Source organism: Syngnathus acus, chromosome 10, assembly GCF_901709675.1.
Source record: "Syngnathus acus chromosome 10, fSynAcu1.2, whole genome shotgun sequence".
NCBI classification, from domain to species: Eukaryota; Metazoa; Chordata; class Actinopteri; order Syngnathiformes; family Syngnathidae; genus Syngnathus; species Syngnathus acus.
Window position 1 is genome coordinate 25358925 of NC_051095.1, and position 20905 is coordinate 25379829.

At 45.0% G+C, this 20905-nt stretch overlaps 2 protein-coding genes across 3 annotated transcripts in view; both read right to left on the reverse strand.

Annotated features, from left to right (window-relative positions):
• The window catches only part of rnf103 (ring finger protein 103), a 35716-nt gene extending 29376 nt beyond the window's left edge, over positions 1-6340 (reverse strand). The window contains exon 1 of the mRNA XM_037262823.1: positions 5777-6340. Coding sequence (XP_037118718.1) covers positions 5777-6002 — 226 coding nt within the window. The 5' untranslated portion in view covers positions 6003-6340. The remainder of the gene's footprint in view (positions 1-5776) is intronic.
• A 4125-nt stretch (positions 6341-10465) lies between these two features.
• On the reverse strand, positions 10466-20443 carry LOC119129528 (protein ABHD18-like). Of its 2 annotated transcripts, none has more exons than XM_037262880.1 (6): positions 19882-20443; positions 19142-19243; positions 16301-16518; positions 16098-16171; positions 15720-15882; positions 10466-11257 (listed from the first exon to the last, which is right to left on the reverse strand). In XM_037262880.1, exons 1-6 carry the CDS (start codon positions 20005-20007, stop codon positions 11200-11202), a joined length of 741 nt encoding a protein of 246 aa, XP_037118775.1. In that variant the 5' UTR covers positions 20008-20443; the 3' UTR covers positions 10466-11199. The 2 variants fall into 2 exon arrangements, with proteins under 2 accessions (XP_037118775.1, XP_037118774.1); XM_037262879.1 differs by having other exon boundaries at positions 16035-16171.
• Between the last annotated feature and the right edge of the window lie 462 nt (positions 20444-20905).

Sequence of the window (20905 nt, forward strand, 5' to 3'; positions counted from 1 at the left end):
AGCGTGCATTCCTACTAAAGCTCATAATAGTCACAAGCAACACAGCCAGAATAAGCAGCAGCCATAGTAGTGTTTCAAAATAGTATTTTTGTTGTTGTTTTTTTCTTCAAGATACCGCAGTGTATAAAAGTGATCGAGTCATCACAAAAATCACATAAAAAAATCCTTATATAAGCCGCACCTGACTATAAGCCGCAGGGTTCAAAACTTTGGAAAAAAGTCGCGGCTTATAGTCCGGAATTTACGGTACACCCCTCTCATTTCTGCAATGTTGGGACAACACTGAAGAAATGACACTTTGAGACAATGTTAAGTAGTCACTGTAGAGCTTGGATAGCAAAGTAAATGTATTGTTACTTCAAAGTAACTCAAAATACAACAATGAATGTGTAAAATGCTGGCAACAAAAGTGAGTACACCCCAACTGAAAATGTCAAAATTGGACACAAATGTCAGTATTTTGTGTGGCCACCATTATTTTCCAGCACTGACGTAACCCTTTTAGGCATGGAGTTCACCAGAGCTTCACAAGTCGCCGCTGGAATACTCTTCCATGATGACATCACGGAGCTGGTGGATGTTGGAGACCTTGCGCTCCTCCACCTTCCGTTTGAGGATGCCCCACTGATGTTCAATAGGGTTTAGGTCTGAGGACATGCTTGGCCAGTCCATCACCTTCACCCTCAGCATCTTTAGGAAGGCAGTGGTCGTCTTGGAGGTGTGTTTGGGGTCGTTATCGTGTTGGAATACTGCTCCGCGGCCCAGTTTAGAGGAGGGAGGGGATCATGTTCTGCTTCAGTATTCCACAGTACATGTTGGCATTCATTGTTCCCTCAATGAACTGTAGCTCCCCAGTGCCAGCAGCACTCATACAGCCCCATACGATGACGCTCCCACCACTATAGGCAAGACACTTGTCTTTGTACTCTTCACCTGGTTGTCGCCACACACGCTGGACACCATCTGAACCAAATATGTTTATCTTGGTCTCATCAGACCACAGGACATGGTTCCAGTAACCCATATCCTTAGTCTGCTTGTCTTCAGGAAGGTCGCCAACATCCACCAGCTCCGTGATGTCATCGTGGAAGAGTGGAAGAGGATTCCAGCGGCGACCTGTGAAGCTCTGGTGAACTCCATGCCTAAAAGGGTTACGGCGGTGCTGGAAAATAATGGTGGCCACACAAAATATTGACATTTGGGTCCAATTTTGACATTTTCAGTTGGGGTGTACTCACTTTTGTTGCCAGCATTTTACACATTCATTGTTGTATTTTGAGTTACTTTGAAGTAAAAATACACTTACTCTGCTATCAAAGCTCTACAGCAGGGGTGTCCAAACCTTTTGCAAGGAGGGCCAGATTTGATAAAGTGAAGGGGCCCGGGGGCCAATAGTTTTTTAGGACATTTTTTAACTACAAAAATGTCATGCAAATACACACTGTTATAAAACAAATTTCATTGTCACAATTGTCTTTATTTTTCAAATGACAAAATAACCAAATATGAGTCACTCAGGCAGATGTGAACAACTCTAAAAACACAAATTCTGCCTTTCATTCATATCTGAAGAGTCAGATAACATTGAACAAACTGTATGAAATACCTTAAATGATTTATTTTGAAGGCCGTTTTCAGGCATACCACTTCCTTTTTTACGTTCTTGTACATATGTCGGTTACAGTGGTACAGGAGTCATTGGCGATGTAAGTGTGTCTCCTAACAAGAGAAATGAATGATCACATGTGTCTAACCTTTAGGACAATGTAGTATTGCCCCAAATGTTCGTTTAATTTCCTTTAGAGGTCCGTTTGCGCGTGTTAGCACGATCGCGAATTAGCATCTTTCCGCTAACTCGTTAGCCTGCCCAGTACTTCTTCTTTCCTACGGGCCAATAAAAACTGGGCCGCGGGCCGCAGTTGGCCCGCAGTTTGGACACCCCTGCTCTACAGTGACTACTTAACATTGTCCTAACGCAGGGGTCTCAAACTCCAGTCCTCGGGGGCCGCATTCCTACATGTTTCCCAAGTTTCCCTCGTTAAACACACCTAATTCAATTATCAGGCTCCTGCAGAACGTGAGGATGAACTGATCATTTGAATCATATATATATACACCGTTTTTTTCCATGTATAATGCGCCCCCATGTATAATACGCACCCTAAAAATGGCATGTCGATGCTGGAAAAAAGCCTGTACCCATGTATAATACGCACCCAAATTTTGACTTTTTTTTTTTTTTTAAAGTCCCAATGATCGTCACACACGCATCTGGGTGTGGTGAAATTTGTCCTCTGCATTTGACCCATCCCCGTGTGATTTTGATCCATCCCCTGGGGGAGAGGGGAGCAGTGAGCAGCAGCGGCGCCGCGCTCGGGAATCATTTGGTGATCTAACCCCCCAATTCCAACCCTTAATGCTGAGTGCCAAGCAGGGAGGCAATGGGTCCCATTTTTATAGTCTTTGGTATGGTCTTAACTAGGCTGGATGTATTTTTTTTGTTGGCGTTGATTTCTCCGACTGCCCATAAAGGCACCACCGCGAGCAGTTAGGTTAAAATGAAAAGAGAGGAAAGTGACGTGCGGACATGTGAAAAAGGCGGCTCTGTATGGGAGAGAAGTTGAAGAGGAATAAAAACACCCTTGGAAACCAAAACTTGCCCCTCGTCGTGACTCGGAGCCGCAACAAATGTTTCGGATTTGTGTAGGGTACATTGTGACAGCAAACGAGCAGGTGATCGAGCAAGCGTCTGATACGAGAGCATTGTGTTCGTATGGAGCGTGTTTGAAGTGAACAGCAGAGAAGAAAGGAACAAGCAAAGTGTTGTGAAATAAAATATTACCTGTAATACGCATTTTGTTATTTGCTGATTGAAACTGCTAATTAAACTGTGAATTGAAACTAATAGGGAGAGAACTGAAGTCTTGCTCTTTATATAGCTGACGTGTCTTGCGCATCCGTTCTGCGTTATAGTTATTTGGATAACTGTCAATGTTACATCAGGCCCGTTCTCAGCTCTTTGTGTTTATGTCACGTTAGCATACCTATCGTTTAGCCTGTTGTTGCTCGTTCATGACTGTTCTTGGTGTTGGATTTTGTCGAATAAATTTCCCCCAAAATGCGACATACTCCGGAGCGACTAATATGTTTTTTTTTCACATTATTGTGCATTTTATAGCTAATGCGACGCATATTCCGGAGCGAATTTTAGTCCGAAAATTACGGGGTAAAAATCACAGTTAAGACTTGCAATTTCAAGTTTGGGGTAATCTGCCAATTTAAGATTGTTCAAATGAGGTCCATCACAATACATCCGAGAACTCATGAAGGATATATATATATATATACATACAGTGCCTTGCGAAAGTATTCGGCCCCCTTGAACCTTTCAACATTTCGCGACATTTCAGGCTTCAAACATAAAGATATAAAAGTTTAATTTTTTGTCAAGAATCAACAACAAGTGGGACACAATCGTGAAGTGGAACAAAATTTATTGGATAATTTAAACATTTTTAACAAATAAAAAACTGAAAAGTGGGGCGTGCAATATTATTTGGCCCCCTTGCGCTAATACTTTGTAGCGCCACCTTTTGCAGTCATTGTAGATTTGGCTTTATGTTTTGGATCATTGTCCTGTTGGAAGATAAATCTCCGTCCCAGTCTCAGGTCTTTTGCAGACTCCAACAGGTTTTCTTCCAGAATGGTCCTGTATTTGGCTCCATCCATCTTCCCATCAATTTTAGCCATCTTCCCTGTCCCTGCTGAAGAAAAGCAGGCCCAAACCATGATGCTGCCACCACCATGTTTGACAGTGGGGATGGTGTGTTCAGGGTGATGAGCTGTGTTGCTTTTACGCCAAACATATCGTTTTGCATTGTGGCCAAAAAGTTCGATTTTGGTTTCATCTGACCAGAGCACCTTCTTCCACATGTTTGGTGTGTCTCCCAGGTGGCTTGTGGCAAACTTTAAACGAGACTTTTTATGGATATCTTTGAGAAATGGCTTTCTTCTTGCCACTCTTCCATAAAGGCCAGATTTGTGCAGTGCAGGACTGATTGTTGTCCTATGGACAGACTCTCCCACCTCAGCTGTAGTTATCTGCAGTTCATCCAGAGTGATCATGGGCCTCTTGGCTGCATCTCTGATCAGTCTTCTCCTTGTTTGAGATGAAAGTTTGGAGGGACGGCCGGGTCTTGGTAGATTTGCAGTGGTCTGATAGTCCTTCCATTTCAATATAATTGCTTGCACAGTGCTCCTTGAGATGTTTAAAGCTTGGGAAATCTTTTTGTATCCAAATCCGGCTTTAAACTTCTCCACAACAGTATCTCGGACCTGCCTGGTGTGTTCCTTTGTCTTCATGGTTCTCTCTGCGCTTTAAACAGAACCCTGAGACTATCAAAGAGCAGGTGCATTTATACGGAGACTTGATTACACAGAGGTGCATTCTATTTATCATCATCAGTCATTTACGACAACATTGGATCATTCAAAGATCCTCACTGAACTTCTGGAGTGAGTTTGCTGCACTGAAAGTAAAGGGGCCGAATAATATTGCACGCCCCACTTTTCAGTTTTTTATTTGTTAAAAAAGTTTAAATTATCCAATAAATTTCGTTCCACTTCACGATTGTGTCCCACTTGTTGATTCTTGACAAAAAATTACAATTTTATATCTTTATGTTTGAAGCCTGAAATGTGGCGAAATGTTGAAAGGTTCAAGGGGGCCGAATACTTTCGCAAGGCACTGTGTGTGTGTGTGTGTGTGTGTGTGTGTGTGTGTGTATATATATATATATATATATATATATATATATATATATAGCACATGAGTGAAAATGCTCAAAATTGGCTGGGATTTTTAGGGGTTGTCTTTTCTGAAAACGCTTGGCATTTGAAGAGTTAATTTAAAAACAATAGATATGAAATACAATACTTTGTTCTTTAGTGTGTACAACAGAGAGAATACTGCAGATTTTTTGGGAGGGGTGGTGGTTGAATGTCATGAACTTTGAAACATCCATCCATTTTCAAGACCGCTTGTCCCCACGGGGGTCGCGGGCGTGCTGGAGCCTATCCCAGCAGTCATCGGGCAGTAGGCGGAGGACACCCTGAACCGGTTGCCAGCTGATCGCAGGGCACATAGAGACCAACAACCATCCGCACTCGCACTCATGCCTAGGGGCAATTTGAAATGCTTAATTGGCCTACCAAGCATGTTTTTGGGATGCAAACTCCACACAGGGAGGGTCGGAGGACTTTGAAACATTTCTTATGTTAATCTTTTAAAAAGAAACAGGGTAAAATTAAGCTTTTTTGCTCATTTTAAAAGAGCTAATATTGGTTGAATTAAAAGGCAGGCCAATTAGTCGTTGAGACTACAAGTGCATCAAGGTAAAATGGAAGTCTGATTTTTCTCCTTTTGATACAGGTTGTCTTTTGAGGTTATACTGCCTTTAAAATTTCTTAGTATTATACTGTATTGTACAGTCTGCTTAAGTTAAATTTCTGGTTCTATGATTATCTCTGCTTTTCCATCAATTTTTACGAGTTTTAAAGATGGGCTCTGCATTTTTTGCTGCACTTGTGTCGCATTTTGAAGCTTCAAATCTGTAAAATCATTTTGTCTGGCTGCATTGTAACATTGGATGATGGCTTTTTTTCTTGTTGCATTAAAGCAAATATTGTAGGTTACACTGTAATTCGTTGACCGAAACACACTCAGGAAGGTGTCGGTAAACAACCGATTGACAAGAGGAGCACAATGAAGGTCTACCTGATTTCTCCACCAGCTGGCTGACATCTTTCTTCTCAGCCAATCCAGAGTACCCCAGCCCACGACACTCCAGAATGGTCTTCAGCTTCTTATAGCTGAGCGAAACCGGGTCGACCAGTTGTGTCGCGAACACACCAGTCTCATACCAAACTACCGCCTCGAATATCCGAGCTAACGTAAACAAAATGATGAAATACAGGAGCAAAAAGAACAACTTGAGCCACATCGTACAGTTGGACGACGGCGCCGAGTGCGAGAGAATTCCTGTCAGCCTGCGCGGATTCCTGACATGGGCCTCCGAAGTCTTCTTTGACGGGCCGATAAGATATTCTCAAAATAAAATCGATGGGTTTGCGTCAAGAACGTACATGTTTGGTCGGGGGAGGCTATCACTGGCCAACAAGAAGCCTGTCCGCCGTCAACAGCTAGCCTATTAGCTTAGCATCCATCCCAGGTGATTGTGAGGCCCTAAAGACGTAACAACCAAATCAAACAGTTTTTCTTGCGTCGTGCCAGCAGAAAGGTGTCCAAATGCACAAGTGGAGCCTTGACAGCAACGCAAGTTTCAAGTCTCATATGTTCTCAGCACACGACAAATAAAATACAATAACACATGAAATTGCTCAGATCAGCTGACATGAGAGAGTGGCGTCATTTCCGTCCACACTATCGCATAAAGGCGGTCCAAAAATGAGCTATGATTTTGTTTTATGATAGACTCTGGGAAAATGCAGCGCCGCGGAATAAGTTTTCAAGAGACTGGCTATGCTAAGAAGGTAAAAATATAATCCCTTGTTTTGTACACAGAGATGTAGAAATGGACCATTTGTTAGTTTTCGGTTAGACAATTTAATAATCACAAAGCAAATTGAACTAAATTTTTCTTCTGAAAATGAATGACTGAATGACATTCATTGTTCCGTTAAGTCTCAAAGGCTTATAAATAAAATATTTTATTTATTTTAAGTGTCAATATTTATTACTTTATTTTAAATTTATGATGATGTAACTGATCTGGAGCGTCTGATTCTTTATGTATATTTCTGTTTTTCATCTGTTATATTTAAAAATGGTTAATATGGAGTTTGCATGTTCTCCCCGTAGCTAGTTTCCTCCCACGTCCATTAAACATGAGTGGTAGCCCGATTGAGCACTCCAAATTACCCGGTATGAGGACGAGTGTTTGTCTCTGTGTGCCCTGCGATTGGCTAACCAGTTCATACTGCCCGATGTCGGCTGAGATAGGTTCCAGTAGACCTGAGACCTCCGTGAGGAAAACGAACGGATGGATGTTGTAAATTTCGCTCGCTGGCAAAGAAATCCCAGCAACGCCTCTACATCCTGCGCAGACTCAAGAAGGCAAGTGCCCAGTCACCCATCACGGGCACCTTCTACAGGGACACCATCAACAGCATCCTGACCAGCTGCATCAGTGTGGGGCAGAAGCTGCACGGACTATAACAGGAAAGCCGTGCAGCGCATAGTGAACACTGCTGCCAAGATCATTGGTGTCCCGCTCCCACCTCGCCCGCAAAGCAATCACTATTGTGGGGGATGCAAGCCATCCAGCCCACGACAAGTTCAGCCTGCTGCCCTCTGGGAAGAGGTACAGAGCCTCCATTCCCGCACCACCAGGCTGACAAACGGCTTTGTACACCAGGTTTAGCATGCTGAACTCTCTCCCCTCATCTCCATCAAGGCTGTCATGAAGTCTTTACTCCTTCAATTATATATATATACTCGTCTACATCCGTGACGAGTGGTGCCGGGACTCTGTGGTGGTATGCAGGCACTGCTCGCCACTGGCGGAGTTTGTGATCATTAAGTGCCGTCCTTTTTACCTGCCGAGGGAATTTACCGCGATTCTGCTGGTCGCGGTTTACATCCCGCCTTCCAACATCGGAGGCGACAGGGTCGCGGCTCTTAGTGAACTGTACCAGGCTGTCAGTGACCAACAGACAGCGCACCCTGACGGTTTCACCATCTTCGCTGGGGATTTTAATCATGCTAATCTGAAGTCTGTTTTTCCGAGGCTTCACCAGCATGTTGATTTTCCTACGCGTGGCGACAGCTTCCTGGACCTGGTCTACTCTTCGCATAAAGGAGCTTTCAAAGCCGCCCCCCTCCCCCATCTTGGCCTTTCTGACCATCTCACTGTTATGCTTTTGCCCGCATACAGACAAAAGGTGAGAACATCCAGACCAGTTCGCAAGCGGGTGCGGGTGTGGCCTGAGGGTGCCTCTGATGCGCTTCGTGACTGCTTTGGCTCTACAGACTGGGACGTGTTTAGGAGGGCGGCCACTTGCGACGGTCGGGCGGACATTGAGGAGTATACTGACTCTGTTTCCTCCTACATCGGGAAGTGCATTGATGATGTGACACACTCAGTATCCGTCGTCACTCGGGCAAACCGGAAGCCATGGCTGACAGGGGCTGTCTTCAGGCTGCTGAGGGCCAGGGACAAAGCCTTCCGGGCGGGGGATGAGGCTGGCTTGAGGACTGCGAGGGCCGACCTGTCCCGGGGCATCAAAGAAGCGAAGAGGGCGTTCTCGGGCAAAATTACCGCTCACTTCAAGGACAGCAGGGACGCACGGCGCCTTTGGCAGGGCATTCAGACCATCACGGACTACAAGCCCGCGCCGCAGAGCTGTGATGGCGACGTCCGTCTGCTCAATGACCTCAACCGCTTCTTTGCTCGCTTCGACGCTCAGAACAGCACTTGCCCGCTGAAGGCCACTCCCCCTTCCCACGAGCTGCCCCTGTGCCTCTCCGCCGACAGCGTGAGGAGGACGCTTGCCGCTATCGACATCCGTAAGGCGGCGGGCCCGGACAACATCCCGGGTCGAGCGCTGAAGGACTGCGCTGGTGAGCTGACGGATGTCTTCACGGACATCTTTAACACTTCCCTGCAGCAGGCCATCGTCCCGTCGAGTTTCAAAGCAGCCACCATCGTACCTGTGCCGAAGAAGCCTGCTCCATCCTGCTTCAATGACTACCGCCCCGTGGCACTTACGCCCATCGTCATGAAGTGCTTTGAGCGGCTTGTCTTGGAGCACATCCGGTCAGTTCTCCCCCCCACCATTGACCCCTTCCAGTTTGCGTACCGAGCCAAACGGTCCTCTGAGGATGCCATCTGCTCTGCCCTCCACTCGGCCCTCACCCACCTGGAGGGGAAGGACTCGTATGTGAGGTTGCTGTTTGTGGACTTCAGTTCTGCCTTCAACACCATTGTGCCGCAGCGTCTCATCGGCAAACTTGACAAGCTGGGCCTCAGTACCGGCCTCTGCAACTGGCTACTGGACTTCCTCTGTCAGAGGCCACAGGTGGTACGTGTTGGCGACAAGATCTCCGCCAGCATCACGCTGAGCACAGGGGCCCCCCAAGGCTGCGTGCTCAGTCCGCTGCTCTTCACCCTCCTGACGCATGACTGCGCTGCCACCTGCAGCGGCAACCGCATAGTGAAGTTTGCTGACGACACGACTCTGGTGGGTCTCATCACCAAGGGAGACGAGACTCAATACAGGCTGGAGGTTGACCTTCTGACCGCGTGGTGCAGGGACAACAACCTCCTGCTGAACGTCGACAAGACCAAGGAGATTGTCGTTGACTTCCGGAAGGGTCACGCCCAACACCTGCCGCTGACCATCGACGGTGCTGTGGTGGAGAGAGTGAGCAGCGCCAAGTTCCTGGGGGTGCACATCAGTGAGGATCTCTCCTGGTCCACCAACACCGCGTCGCTGGCGAAGAAGGCCCGGCGCCGCCTGTACTTCCTTCGGAAACTCAGGCGAGCGGGGACTCCTCCGGCCGTCATGACTACGTTTTACCGCGGCACCATTGAGAGCGTCCTCTCCAGCTGTATTGCTGTCTGGGGTGGCAGCTGCACTGACCAAGACTTGAAGGCCCTGCAGCGCATTGTGAAAACGGCTAGTAAGACTATTGGTGCTTCTCTCCCCTCCTTGAAGGACATTTACACCTCCCATCTCACCCGCAAGGCGACCAAGATTGTGAGTGATGTGAGTCACCCCGCTCACCCTTTGTTTGAACTTCTGCCCTCTGGGAGGCGGTACAGGAGCCTGCGCTCCCGCACCACCAGACTTTCCAACAGCTTCGTACTCCAGGCTGTTAGGATCCTGAACTCGCTCCCCCTTTCAGCGTAGCGTCCTGTTCTTGCTGTATGCTCACTGGCTCGGTTTTGCCCCTCATATTCAATGGGTTATTGGTCTGTTTTTATTCATCGCTCATTTTATTTTATTTATTATTTATTATTTATGGTTTGTGCCTACTTGTTTTTGTTTTGTGTCGCCTACTTGTATGTCTCGTCACCGTGGGATGGAGGAAACGGAATTTCGGTTTCTTTGTGTGTCTTGACGTATGAAGGGATTGACAATAAAGCTGACTTTGACTTTGACTTTGACTTTGACTTTGATATTTATATATTATATATATATTTATATTTATCACTGAATGTCATGCACAGTCTTTGTTGCTGCCATATGCCATATTACTGAATGTTATGCATTTTGAGTCATTTTAGTACTTGCTCCGAGACTCTCATTACAGGCACTTTTACCTGATTGTCACTGAAGCTTAGCTCTACTTTATGGTTACCATGTGTCCATGTCTTGTTATCATCGTGGGATAGTGAGGAATGTAATTTCAATTCCTTTGTATGTCTGGTTCATATGTAGAAATTGACAATAAAACTGACTTTGATCCTCACGAGGGTCGCTGATGTGCTGGCGCCTATACCAGCTGTCTTCGGGCAATAAGTACACCCAAGCTGTTTAAAAGCTAGACTGATAGAAATGTCTTAAAATATTTTGGAAAAATCTAAGTGAAAAAGAAAGCAAAGCATTTCATGGATCAACGATACCAAAACAAAATACACACTTGTACATTTGGGGAATTCCATATGTATTATAACTTTAAACGACCAATATTTCTGTTTCTGTAGGTTACTTTTTCCCATGAAGTGTAATTTCATGTGCGGCTTGCTTTTAACATTAGGGACTGATGTGTAAATATAGACCATGTGGGTAGCAGCCTTGTAAATAGGTGTGATTACAAATGGGGTACAAAACAAGAAGAAGGTGTACAACAACAAAAAAAACATCCTCATCAGATGCTCTATTAGGTTGCACATAACACCATAATTAAAAAGAAACATGATTCAGTAAGTCATATTCAGTCTAAAATGCTTTAAAAGATTCACATAGGCAAATTATTTCACTTTTAGGGAAGCCACAAATAGCCACAATCACTTGACAAACCAAAAAGCAAGGCTGAGAGAGAAGTTGCAAGTGGACGGTTTGGAAGAACTGTATTGTGTACTGTATACAAGGAGGAAAAAAATTCACGCAAACACACACCCAGCACAGTGCAAGCTACTGTTACAGGGCTAAGGGCCTTTAGGGTTTCCATGGCTACACAAGGTGGGGATACTTCAGGCAGAATCTGTTGAACGCATCATAGATGGCCTGTCTAAAAGCAAAAAGAGTAATCCATTAGAATATTTTTTAAAAAAAACACAAAAAAGTAGTGACTTTTTGTCGTAAGCGCAGTGTCAAAACTTTGGAACGTACGCTCTCGTCTATGCTAAGAGAAGTAGCCACAATTATAGTACCGTAATTTTCAGACTATGAGTCGCTCCGGAGTACAAGTCGCATCAGCAATAAAATGCCCAAAAAGTGAAAAAAAACATACCGTTTTTTTCCGTGTATAATGCGCAAAATTTAACTAATTTATTGTCCTAAAATCTGGGGTGCGCATTATACATGGGTACAAATTTATTTACATTTTTTCTTTTTTTTTTTTAAGAAAATCATGGTACAACAAAACCAACAACAGGACTGACCGACAAAGACGTGGAACAAAAAGACAGGGTGACATTACCAAAGACAGGAACAGAAACCAAACAGACATCATGACAGTAACACATGCAATGATCCGACGGTGAGCGAGGGGCAGACAGGACTTCAATACAAAACACGTTACATTGATTGAGGTGACACAGGAAGGGAGGGGCGACGCGAACAGAAACTATGGCAACCTAGACACATAGCAAAACTGGGGACGAGACATGACAAATCTCCCTCGAAATAAAACTTGAAATCACCTTTCTTCTTGTTTGTTGTCAATCGCGCATCGCATTCAGCCATCCTGCCCAACACACTTAGTCAGTAAAATTCATAATTGACGACACATCGTTTGATGCGATGGTGCAATCCTTGATGGTGTGTTATTGTCAAATATTGTTTGTTTTTTAATCTCCATCGCAAACCGGATATCATACGGAGGCCGCCATTACAGATGCGCAGAACGGATGCGCAAGACACGTCAGCTATATAAAGAGCAAGACTTCAGTTCTCTCCCTATTAGTTTCAATTCACAGTTTAATTAGCAGTTTCAATCAGCAAATAACAAAATGCGTATTACAGGTAATATTTTATTTCACAACACTTTGCCTTGTTCCTTTCTTCTTTGCTGTTCACTTCAAACACGCTCCATACGAACACAATGCTCTCGTATCAGACGCTTGCTCGATCACCTGCTCGTTTGCTGTCACAATGTACCCTACACAAATCCGAAACATTTGTTGCGGCTCCGAGTCACGACGAGGGGCAAGTTTTGGTTTCCAAGGGTGTTTTTATTCCTCTTCAACTTCTCTCCCATACAGAGCCGCCTTTTTCACATGTCCGCACGTCACTTTCCTCTCTTTTCATTTTAACCTAACTGATCGCGGTGGTGCCTTTATGGGCAGTCGGAGAAATCAACGCCAACAAAAAAAATACATCCAGCCTAGTTAAGACCATACCAAAGACTATAAAAATGGGACCCATTGCCTCCCTGCTTGGCACTCAGCATTAAGGGTTGGAATTGGGGGGTTAGATCACCAAATGATTCCCGAGCGCGGCGCCGCTGCTGCTCACTGCTCCCCTCTCCCCCAGGGGATGGATCAAAATCACACGGGGATGGGTCAAATGCAGAGGACAAATTTCACCACACCCAGATGCGTGTGTGACGATCATTGGGACTTAAAAAAAAAAAAAAAAGTCAAAATTCGCGTGCGTATTATACATGGGTACAGGCTTTTTTCCAGCATTGACATGCCATTTTTAGGGTGCGTATTATACATGGGGGCGCATTATACATGGAAAAAAACGGTATAAGTCGCTCCGGAGTATAAGTCGCATTTTGGGGGGCAATTTATTCGACAAAATCCTGTCATGCCTCGTCCCCAGTTTTGCTGTGTATAGGTTGTCATCGTTTCTGTGTGTCTGTGTGCTCGCCCCTCCCTTCCTGTGTGCCCTTGATTAGTGTAATCACACGCACCTGCCTCTCGTTACCTGTGTCTTATTTAAGTTCTGTTTGCGTGTCACTCGCCGTCGGAGCATTGCATGAGATGTGGACAATGCATGTCTCACTGTCACTCGGTTGTTTGGTTCCTGTCGTTTGTTTCACGTTTTGGCGATCAGTCCTATTGGTTTCGTTGTTTAGTCACGTCAGTTTGCCGGGTCTGTCTTTTAAGTTCCTGCAATAAACCCTGGTCCAAGCTGCACTTGGTCGCCTCGCTCCATTTCTACACTCCGAAGCCTGACAGAATGCTCCGACCATCACAGCGACCAGCGCTTGGACCTCCCTCCACCACCAGCTCCCACTGCGACGCCCGATCCACGTCCATCGTCCGAGAAGGTACCAGCGCCATCGGACTTCGCTCCAGCGACGCCCGATCCACGTCCATCGTCCGAGCAGGTTCCAGCGCCATGGGCTTCGCGGCCGCCATCGGAGTGCCTCCCGACGTCATCAGACTCGCGGCCGCCATCGGAGTGCCTCCCGACGTCATCAGACTCGCGGTCGCCAGATTCAAGCCAGCTGCGCCGGACCCGCGATCGTCCATGGCCCCACCCCTACTGCTGCAGCGCGTGGTGACTCTTGCCGCTGCGTACAGCTCCGCCTTCCAATTGGTGCTGATTGCGGTCCGGACTTCAACCCGCCGCCGATTGCGGCTCTGACTTTCCGAGTTTCCGCCGAGCGCGGTTCTGTCCCTGAGTTGCCGCCGTTTGCGGTTCTGTCCCTGAGTTGCCGCCGATTTGCGGTTCTGTTTCCCCGAGTTGCCGCCGATTGCGGTTCTGTTTCCCCGAGTTGCCGCCGATTGCGGTTCTGTTTCCCCGAGTTGCCGCCAGAGTGCGGTGCGGTTCGGTTCCCCTCGTCGCCGCCCGAGTGCGGTGCGGTTCGGTTCCCCTCGTCGCCGCCCGAGTGCGGTGCGGTTCGGTTCCCCTCGTCGCCGCCCGAGTGCGGTGCGGTTCGGTTCCCCTCGTCGCCGCCCGAGTGCGGTGCGGTTCGGTTCCCCTCGTCGCCGCCCGAGTGCGGTGCGGTTCGGTTCCCCTCGTCGCCGCCCGAGTGCGGTGCGGTTCGGTTCCCCTCGTTGGCGCCCGAGTGCGGTGCGGTTCGGTTCCCCAAGTCGCCGCCCGAGTGCGGTGCGATCCGGTTCCCCAAGTCGCCGCCCGAGTGCGGTGCGATTCGGTTCCCCAAGTCGCCGCCCGAGTGCGGTGCGATTCGGTTCCCCAAGTCGCCGCCCGAGTGCGGTGCGATTCGGTTCCCCAAGTCGCCGCCTGAGTGCGGTGCGATTCTGTGCCCCAAGTCGCCGCCCGAGTGCGGTTCAAGCTATTCCGAATGCCATTAGGGTTGTCTGGACTAGTGCGCTCCGGAGTATAAGTCGCATTTTGAGAACGGCCCTGACGTAACATTCAGAGTTATTTTAAAAAAACTATTACATAAATAACACGTTTATAAAATCATCTGTGTCACTTCAATTCATTAAATCCATCGACCGTCCTTTGTCAACAATGGGTGCGCGCCGCTGACGGCGCTTGCACTTCAAAATATTCCACAGGCCCATATAACGATATATAAATTAGAAATCAAATAACTATTATATAAGCAATAATATTATCAAACCATCTGTGCACTCTAAATCATTAAATCCATCGATCAAATTCCTCGTCCTTTGTCAACAACGCCGCGCGTGAGCCCTGACGTCAGCCTTGTCGTTATTCCACAGATCTAGTATATAACTATATTGTAGCCTTAACAAAGTACAAGGAAAGACGTGGGTTTGGTAAACGGCTCTTTATTTAACAAAACAAACTTCCAGGCGTGTGGCAGCGTGGACTTCCAGCCACGGAGGTGGAAGAGAGATCCATAGAATAGGACCGGGCGTGCGTAAAAGCCATGACCGAGCCCCATCCACCGTCCCCGGACAGCCACCCGGCCGAGCGCCGGCCCTCGACTTCCATCCACGGAGGTGAAAGAGAGCTCAGTAGAGTAGGACCGGGCGTGCGTAAAAGCCATGTCCGAGCCCCATCCACCGTCCCTGGACAGCCACCCGGCCGAGCGCCGGCCCCCGACTTCAATCCACGGAGGTGAAAGAGAGCTCCGTAGAGTAGGACCGGGCGTGGGTAAAAGCCATAACAGTTTTTCAAACCTTCTGTGTCACTCCAAATCCTTAAATCCTTCAAACTCTTCGTCCTCCGTGTCACTTAGAAACAAAGCCGCTAATGATGCCGGTAGTACGTGGGGCCCTTCGTCATCTTCGTCATCCCGTGATCAATCTTTGTCCTTTATGTAAACAACCGCCGTGCCACGCCGCGTCGCGCTGCTGACGTCACTTGAAATCCAAATTACAGTAATCCCTACATCGCGGTTCGTTTATCGCGGTTTCACTTTTTTTTTTTTTGTAAAATTTTTGAAAAAAAAAACATAAGTATTATAAGTCGCCCCCCCACCCAAACTATGAAAAAAAACGCGACTTATAGTCCGAAAATTACGGTAGATTTTGTTTGACAACACTTCTTTCAACATCAAATGAAAAAGACTACTGCATTAACATGCGACGGAGCGTTTCATCCTATGATTGTAAGTTTATCAAAGTAGTGGGTGGTACCTGAAGACGTTCTGTTTAAAAAGATAAGCACTGATATGTCCTCCATTCAGATAACGAACTTCACATCCAGGCCAGATCTCCTGTAGACTGAGGACCCCTGTCCGAGGGATATAGGCGTCCTCTTTGGCCTGAACCACGACGATAAGACTGGTGTCAACGGGGACTAGGGGGGACAGAAAAAGAAGGATAATTTCGCAGTTGGGACAAGAGAATTAAATGTTTGCCCAAATGCGTATGTATTGCGGGCACTCATCAGGTAAAGTGAAAAGAAAGCATGAGATTTCTGCATATGACTGCATGTACATTAGCACTAACCGGAGAAGTTGGCCATGTGTGTACACTCGTCCATCACTCCCTTCATGAAGCTTATCGACTCACTGTGTAATGATGGCCGACCAATTGGGGCTGAATCCGCCTTGTTCCCAATCAGTGATTTGTTTGCTTGGAAGTCACTTTAAAAACAGTAACGACGACTTATGAACATCTACCAAGAAAAGATATGCATCCCAAAAGTACAACTTGCAATGTATCATAAGTGCATCTGAATACAGAATGACAAAAGTCACTTTGGCAACAAATACCTTGGTAAAGGGTCTAAACCTGTCTTGGTGTTGTCCACTGACAATGTGTCTAAAGGGTGCCCAGCAACTCCGTCTCTGATCCACAGGCCAGGCCCAATTCCTGCCTTTGCCCCTGCGCTGGAGTAGCAGCCCACTGACAAGTTGTCCTCTCTAGGCTGGTCTAGTACATGCTCTAAAGAATGTTTGGCAAACCTTTGAGCCACCTTGAAGGAGTCAGCCTAACAAAGGAAACACACCTGATTAGCTTACATGTCAAAATATAAATCCTTCTACAACAACGGTCAACATGATTTCAACAAAAAAAATTAATCAGCGATGCAAGTAAACTTCCCTAGATATTATTTTTTCGAATCTGCTCTCTTTTTTTATCTAGCACATCCAAAGAATATGATGAGTACTGTGTAGTATAGTAATTAGGGGTGTAACGATTCATCGAGACACATCGATTAATCGATATAATGCTCTACGATTTGTTGGCATCGATGCTAAACGTAAACATCGATCTATATCGCCCGTTTTTGACCTCGGACATTAGACGCGACTTTATTTTGAAATCCAGTTCATTGTTGCTTGCTTCCTCTTTCCGGGAGCAGTGCGCGGCGTGTTGTGTTGTGAGCAGAGCAGGCACGTGAAAGGGGAGCCGACAACTACGCAGCTCCTGGGCTGGTGCTATGGCTAGTGTCCAAGAAGACGAGGAAATTCGCTCCCCTTTGGGCTTCAAGTCATTCGTTTGGAAGCACTTTGGATTCCAAAGAAAAGATGCACTTTAAAGTTAATGGTATTACAAAAAAAGAAAGAATATTCATTTTTCTTTACTTACTTACATGAGAAAAAATATAGGAATTTGATAAAGTTCAGTGTTAAAATAAGCACTTTGTATACTACAATACTCTTGTAATTTCCTAAATAAAGAGTTTGCAGTACCTTGTTGATTTTGCGTATGAATTGTTATAAATCAGGATATTGTTCTATATCGATCGTAGAGCACTATATCGTGATGTATCGTGAATGAATCACAGCAGGCTTTAAGATATCGGCAAATATCGTATCGTGGTTCTTTGTATCGATATGATATCGTATCGTGACAAAACCCGCGATTTACACCCCTAATAGTAATACATTTAGCAATATTTATGAATTACGGATTAGTTTCAGTAACACATAAGTGAGTTGAGTGGTGTATGTATGAAAATTGTAGACTGTAGAAGGGTTAGAAGAGTGTTACGCACGATATGCTAGTAGCCCACACCTCTCACATTATTAAGTGTTAGAGGTTGATTCTCCCTTACATCCAAACCAGTGTAGCACATCACATGGACAGTTCTACATGTAATATTAGTCTTGAAGATGCCCTCCTCTATCTGCTGCCCCTGGCCTTATGCACACCAGGATATAGGTGATGCCTCTGTGAGGTTAATCTTTTGACTTTACGAGTGCATTTAATACTATCTGTCCTGTGCTGCTGGATGAAAATGTAACTCGAATCAGGGCGGATGCATTTTTGCTCCAGTGGTGTGTGGACTATCTCTCCTGTAGACCACAGATTGTGCGTCTTCAGAACTCCACTTCAAATATCATCTCAAGTATCATGAGAGCACCACGGGAAACAGTGCTGGCACTGTTTCTTTATGCCATCTATACAACGGATTTTCAGCAGAATACCAGCAACTGCTTTCTTCAGAAATTTTCAAATGATACAGCAGTTGTCGGCCAGATCAGAGGAGTCGACGAGGAGTACCAGGAAATTAGCACAAAGTTTATCGACTGGAGTGAACACAATCATGTCATCCTTAACATTATAAAAACTAAGGAGATGATTGTGGATTTTAGGGCGAAGGAGGAGAAGAGCTCAACCATCACTATCAGGGACACCAAGGTGGAAGTGGTTTCTAACCTGCCCACCCTCTTCATGCCTTGGAGGTGATCAATGGCAGCATCTTCAGTCACAGACTGATGGCACCAAAGTGCAAGTCTGAGTATTTCAGAAATATTTTCATTCCAGCTGTTATTAGACTATTCAATGCACAAGGTTTATGATGACGATTTTTCCTTTGGATTTTTAATGTGTGAATCTTGCGGTCTGTGTGAGCTGCTGAAACAACAGGATTAATCAACTTTTTATGGTTTTTATTCTGAAATATTGTACACATTATTTACAACGCATGATAAAAAATTTATGTATGTGTATATGTATTGTGCAAGCTGTTATCGGTCAAACCTAAAACCCCCAAAATTAAAACATCTCTCAAAAACCTGACCTTTTTTTTTTAAATCAGCTTCAAAAACACATTAGGGCTGGTCGATTATGGGTAAAAATTATAATCACGATTATTCTGTTCAATATTGAAATCACGATTATTTGCATGATTATGTTTTTGAAATTGCGAAAGCATTTATTGAACATGTTTGCAACAGTATTTATTGAACATCCTGTCTCCTGTTAACAGTGTTGGGAAAGTTCTTTTTCTACACAAACTAGTTCAAAGTTCAGTTCACAAAGTTTAAAATGAACTTGTTCAGTTTATATTTCGTCTCGTCATCGCGCCATGCGACTGTGACAGAGATTGCCAAATCCTTTCCCCCTTTTCCCCCGCCTATTTAAGCCTCATTTACTAGTGTGTTTAGCGGGGTTTTATTTTGAAGTCCAAGAAGAGAAAACCTGTCGATTATATCAATTTTGAGATCTTCTGGAGTCAAAATCATGATTATGATTAAAATTTGATTAATTGAGCAGCCCTAAAATACATATAGGGACACATGAAGCAATCTTTGGTTAAAATTTGCTGTTGACCAGTGTACTTATTGGTTGTTGTATGCAAGGAAAAAAAACTGTCAACAAACCCCACAATACTCCAACAGCTTAATGATCTCTTCTTCATACACTGAATTGATAGCATATTGCTTCTCCAGCTCCGACCAATTCACTGCTTTACTTAGCACACCCTATACAGACATGAAAAACACAAAAAGGAAGAAACAGAAATTCAAGACTTAACTGTTCTTCAAATGTATTTGCAACAAGATGAGTGTCTTCCATGAGTTAGGGTTGGGGAATGAGTGCATCTTGTCAACTTGCAGGGAGGAAAATAATGCATTCGATCGGACACAGGCTGGTGAACATGAAAATCGTCATGGGGATCATTATCTTTTTCACAGAATTGTGAGTTTAATGAATTTCAACTCCAAAATTACTAATGTTAAAGAAGAAGTCAATCCTAAAAAGTCTTTACAATAATATGTTGTATGTGCCCCTACAAATCTAAACATGGCATTCTGATTAATATTACATTTGTGGAATATGTTTTAAACAGCAAAATTCAACCGTTTCTGTCCATCTCAAGAGGCAGCCATTTTGCCACTTGCTGTTGATTGAAATGAGTTGCCAGGTCTCAGGTCACAACCAATCACGAATCAACTTCAGAAAACCGGCGAGCCGTCGACAGCAAGTGGGAAAATGGCCGCCCTCTGAGATGGATAACAGGTGGATTTTGCCCATTTAATTTGTATTCCACAGATCCAAATTTTGGGAGTGACTTCCCCTTTGACATCTCCACCTTAGCTAGTAAGAGTGTGTGGATTACCGTGGTGAAGACACTCGAGGCAGTGGACCATGACAGACAGGGAATCAGAGGGATAGGCTTCGGCCAATTAGTCACTGCTAAGGACGACATCTTGACACAAACAAAATACCATATTACTGTCATCATCTGTGTGTACTACCTGGTGATCTAGCATGTGCCATTAGACAAGGGGGGAAACACACAAGTGGAAAAATCTTCATACTTCACTTTGTCATCGGACCTTAGTTAGTGGACAAGCAGTTTAATGTTTGCCTCATTTCAATTGCCCCTCTTCTTACATTGACATGCCAGTCGCTATAGAAAACATTAAATCCTGCCGGACTTATTCGTCCAAACTTTATGTTCCCAAGCAAACTGAAGCTTTGCTTTACCACTCATTAGCCTTGTTGTTGTTTTTATATTAGCTGCTACGCAATTTGTCAGTCACAATCCTACTTTCCATTGGTGTTACTAGAAATGCTTGAACCATTGAATGAGTTTTTTTCTAAACATTTCATTTTACCAAACTGTCAGGTAAACAAAGGAAGATGACCTTCAGTGATTCTCATGACAGAACGTGGGATGATTACCGTAATTTTCGGACTAAAAGTCGCTCCGGAGTACAAGTCGCATCAGCCATAAAATGCCCAAAAAAGTGAAAAAAAAAACATATATAAGTCGCTCCGGAGCACAAGTCGCATTTTGGGGGGGTATTTATTCGACAAAATCCAACACCAAGAACAGACATGAACGAGCAACAACAGGCTAAATGATAGGTATGCTAACGTGACATAAACACAAACAAAGAGCTGAGAACGGGCCTGACGTAACATTCAGAGTTATTAAAAAAAACTATTACATAAATAACACGTTTATAAAACCATCCGTGTCACTCCAATTCATTAAATCCATCGATCGTCCTTTGTCAACAATGGGTGCGCGCCACTGACGGCGCTTGCACTTCAAAATATTCCACAGGCCCATATAACGATATATAAATTAGATATCAAATAACTATTATATAAGCAATAATATTATCAAACCA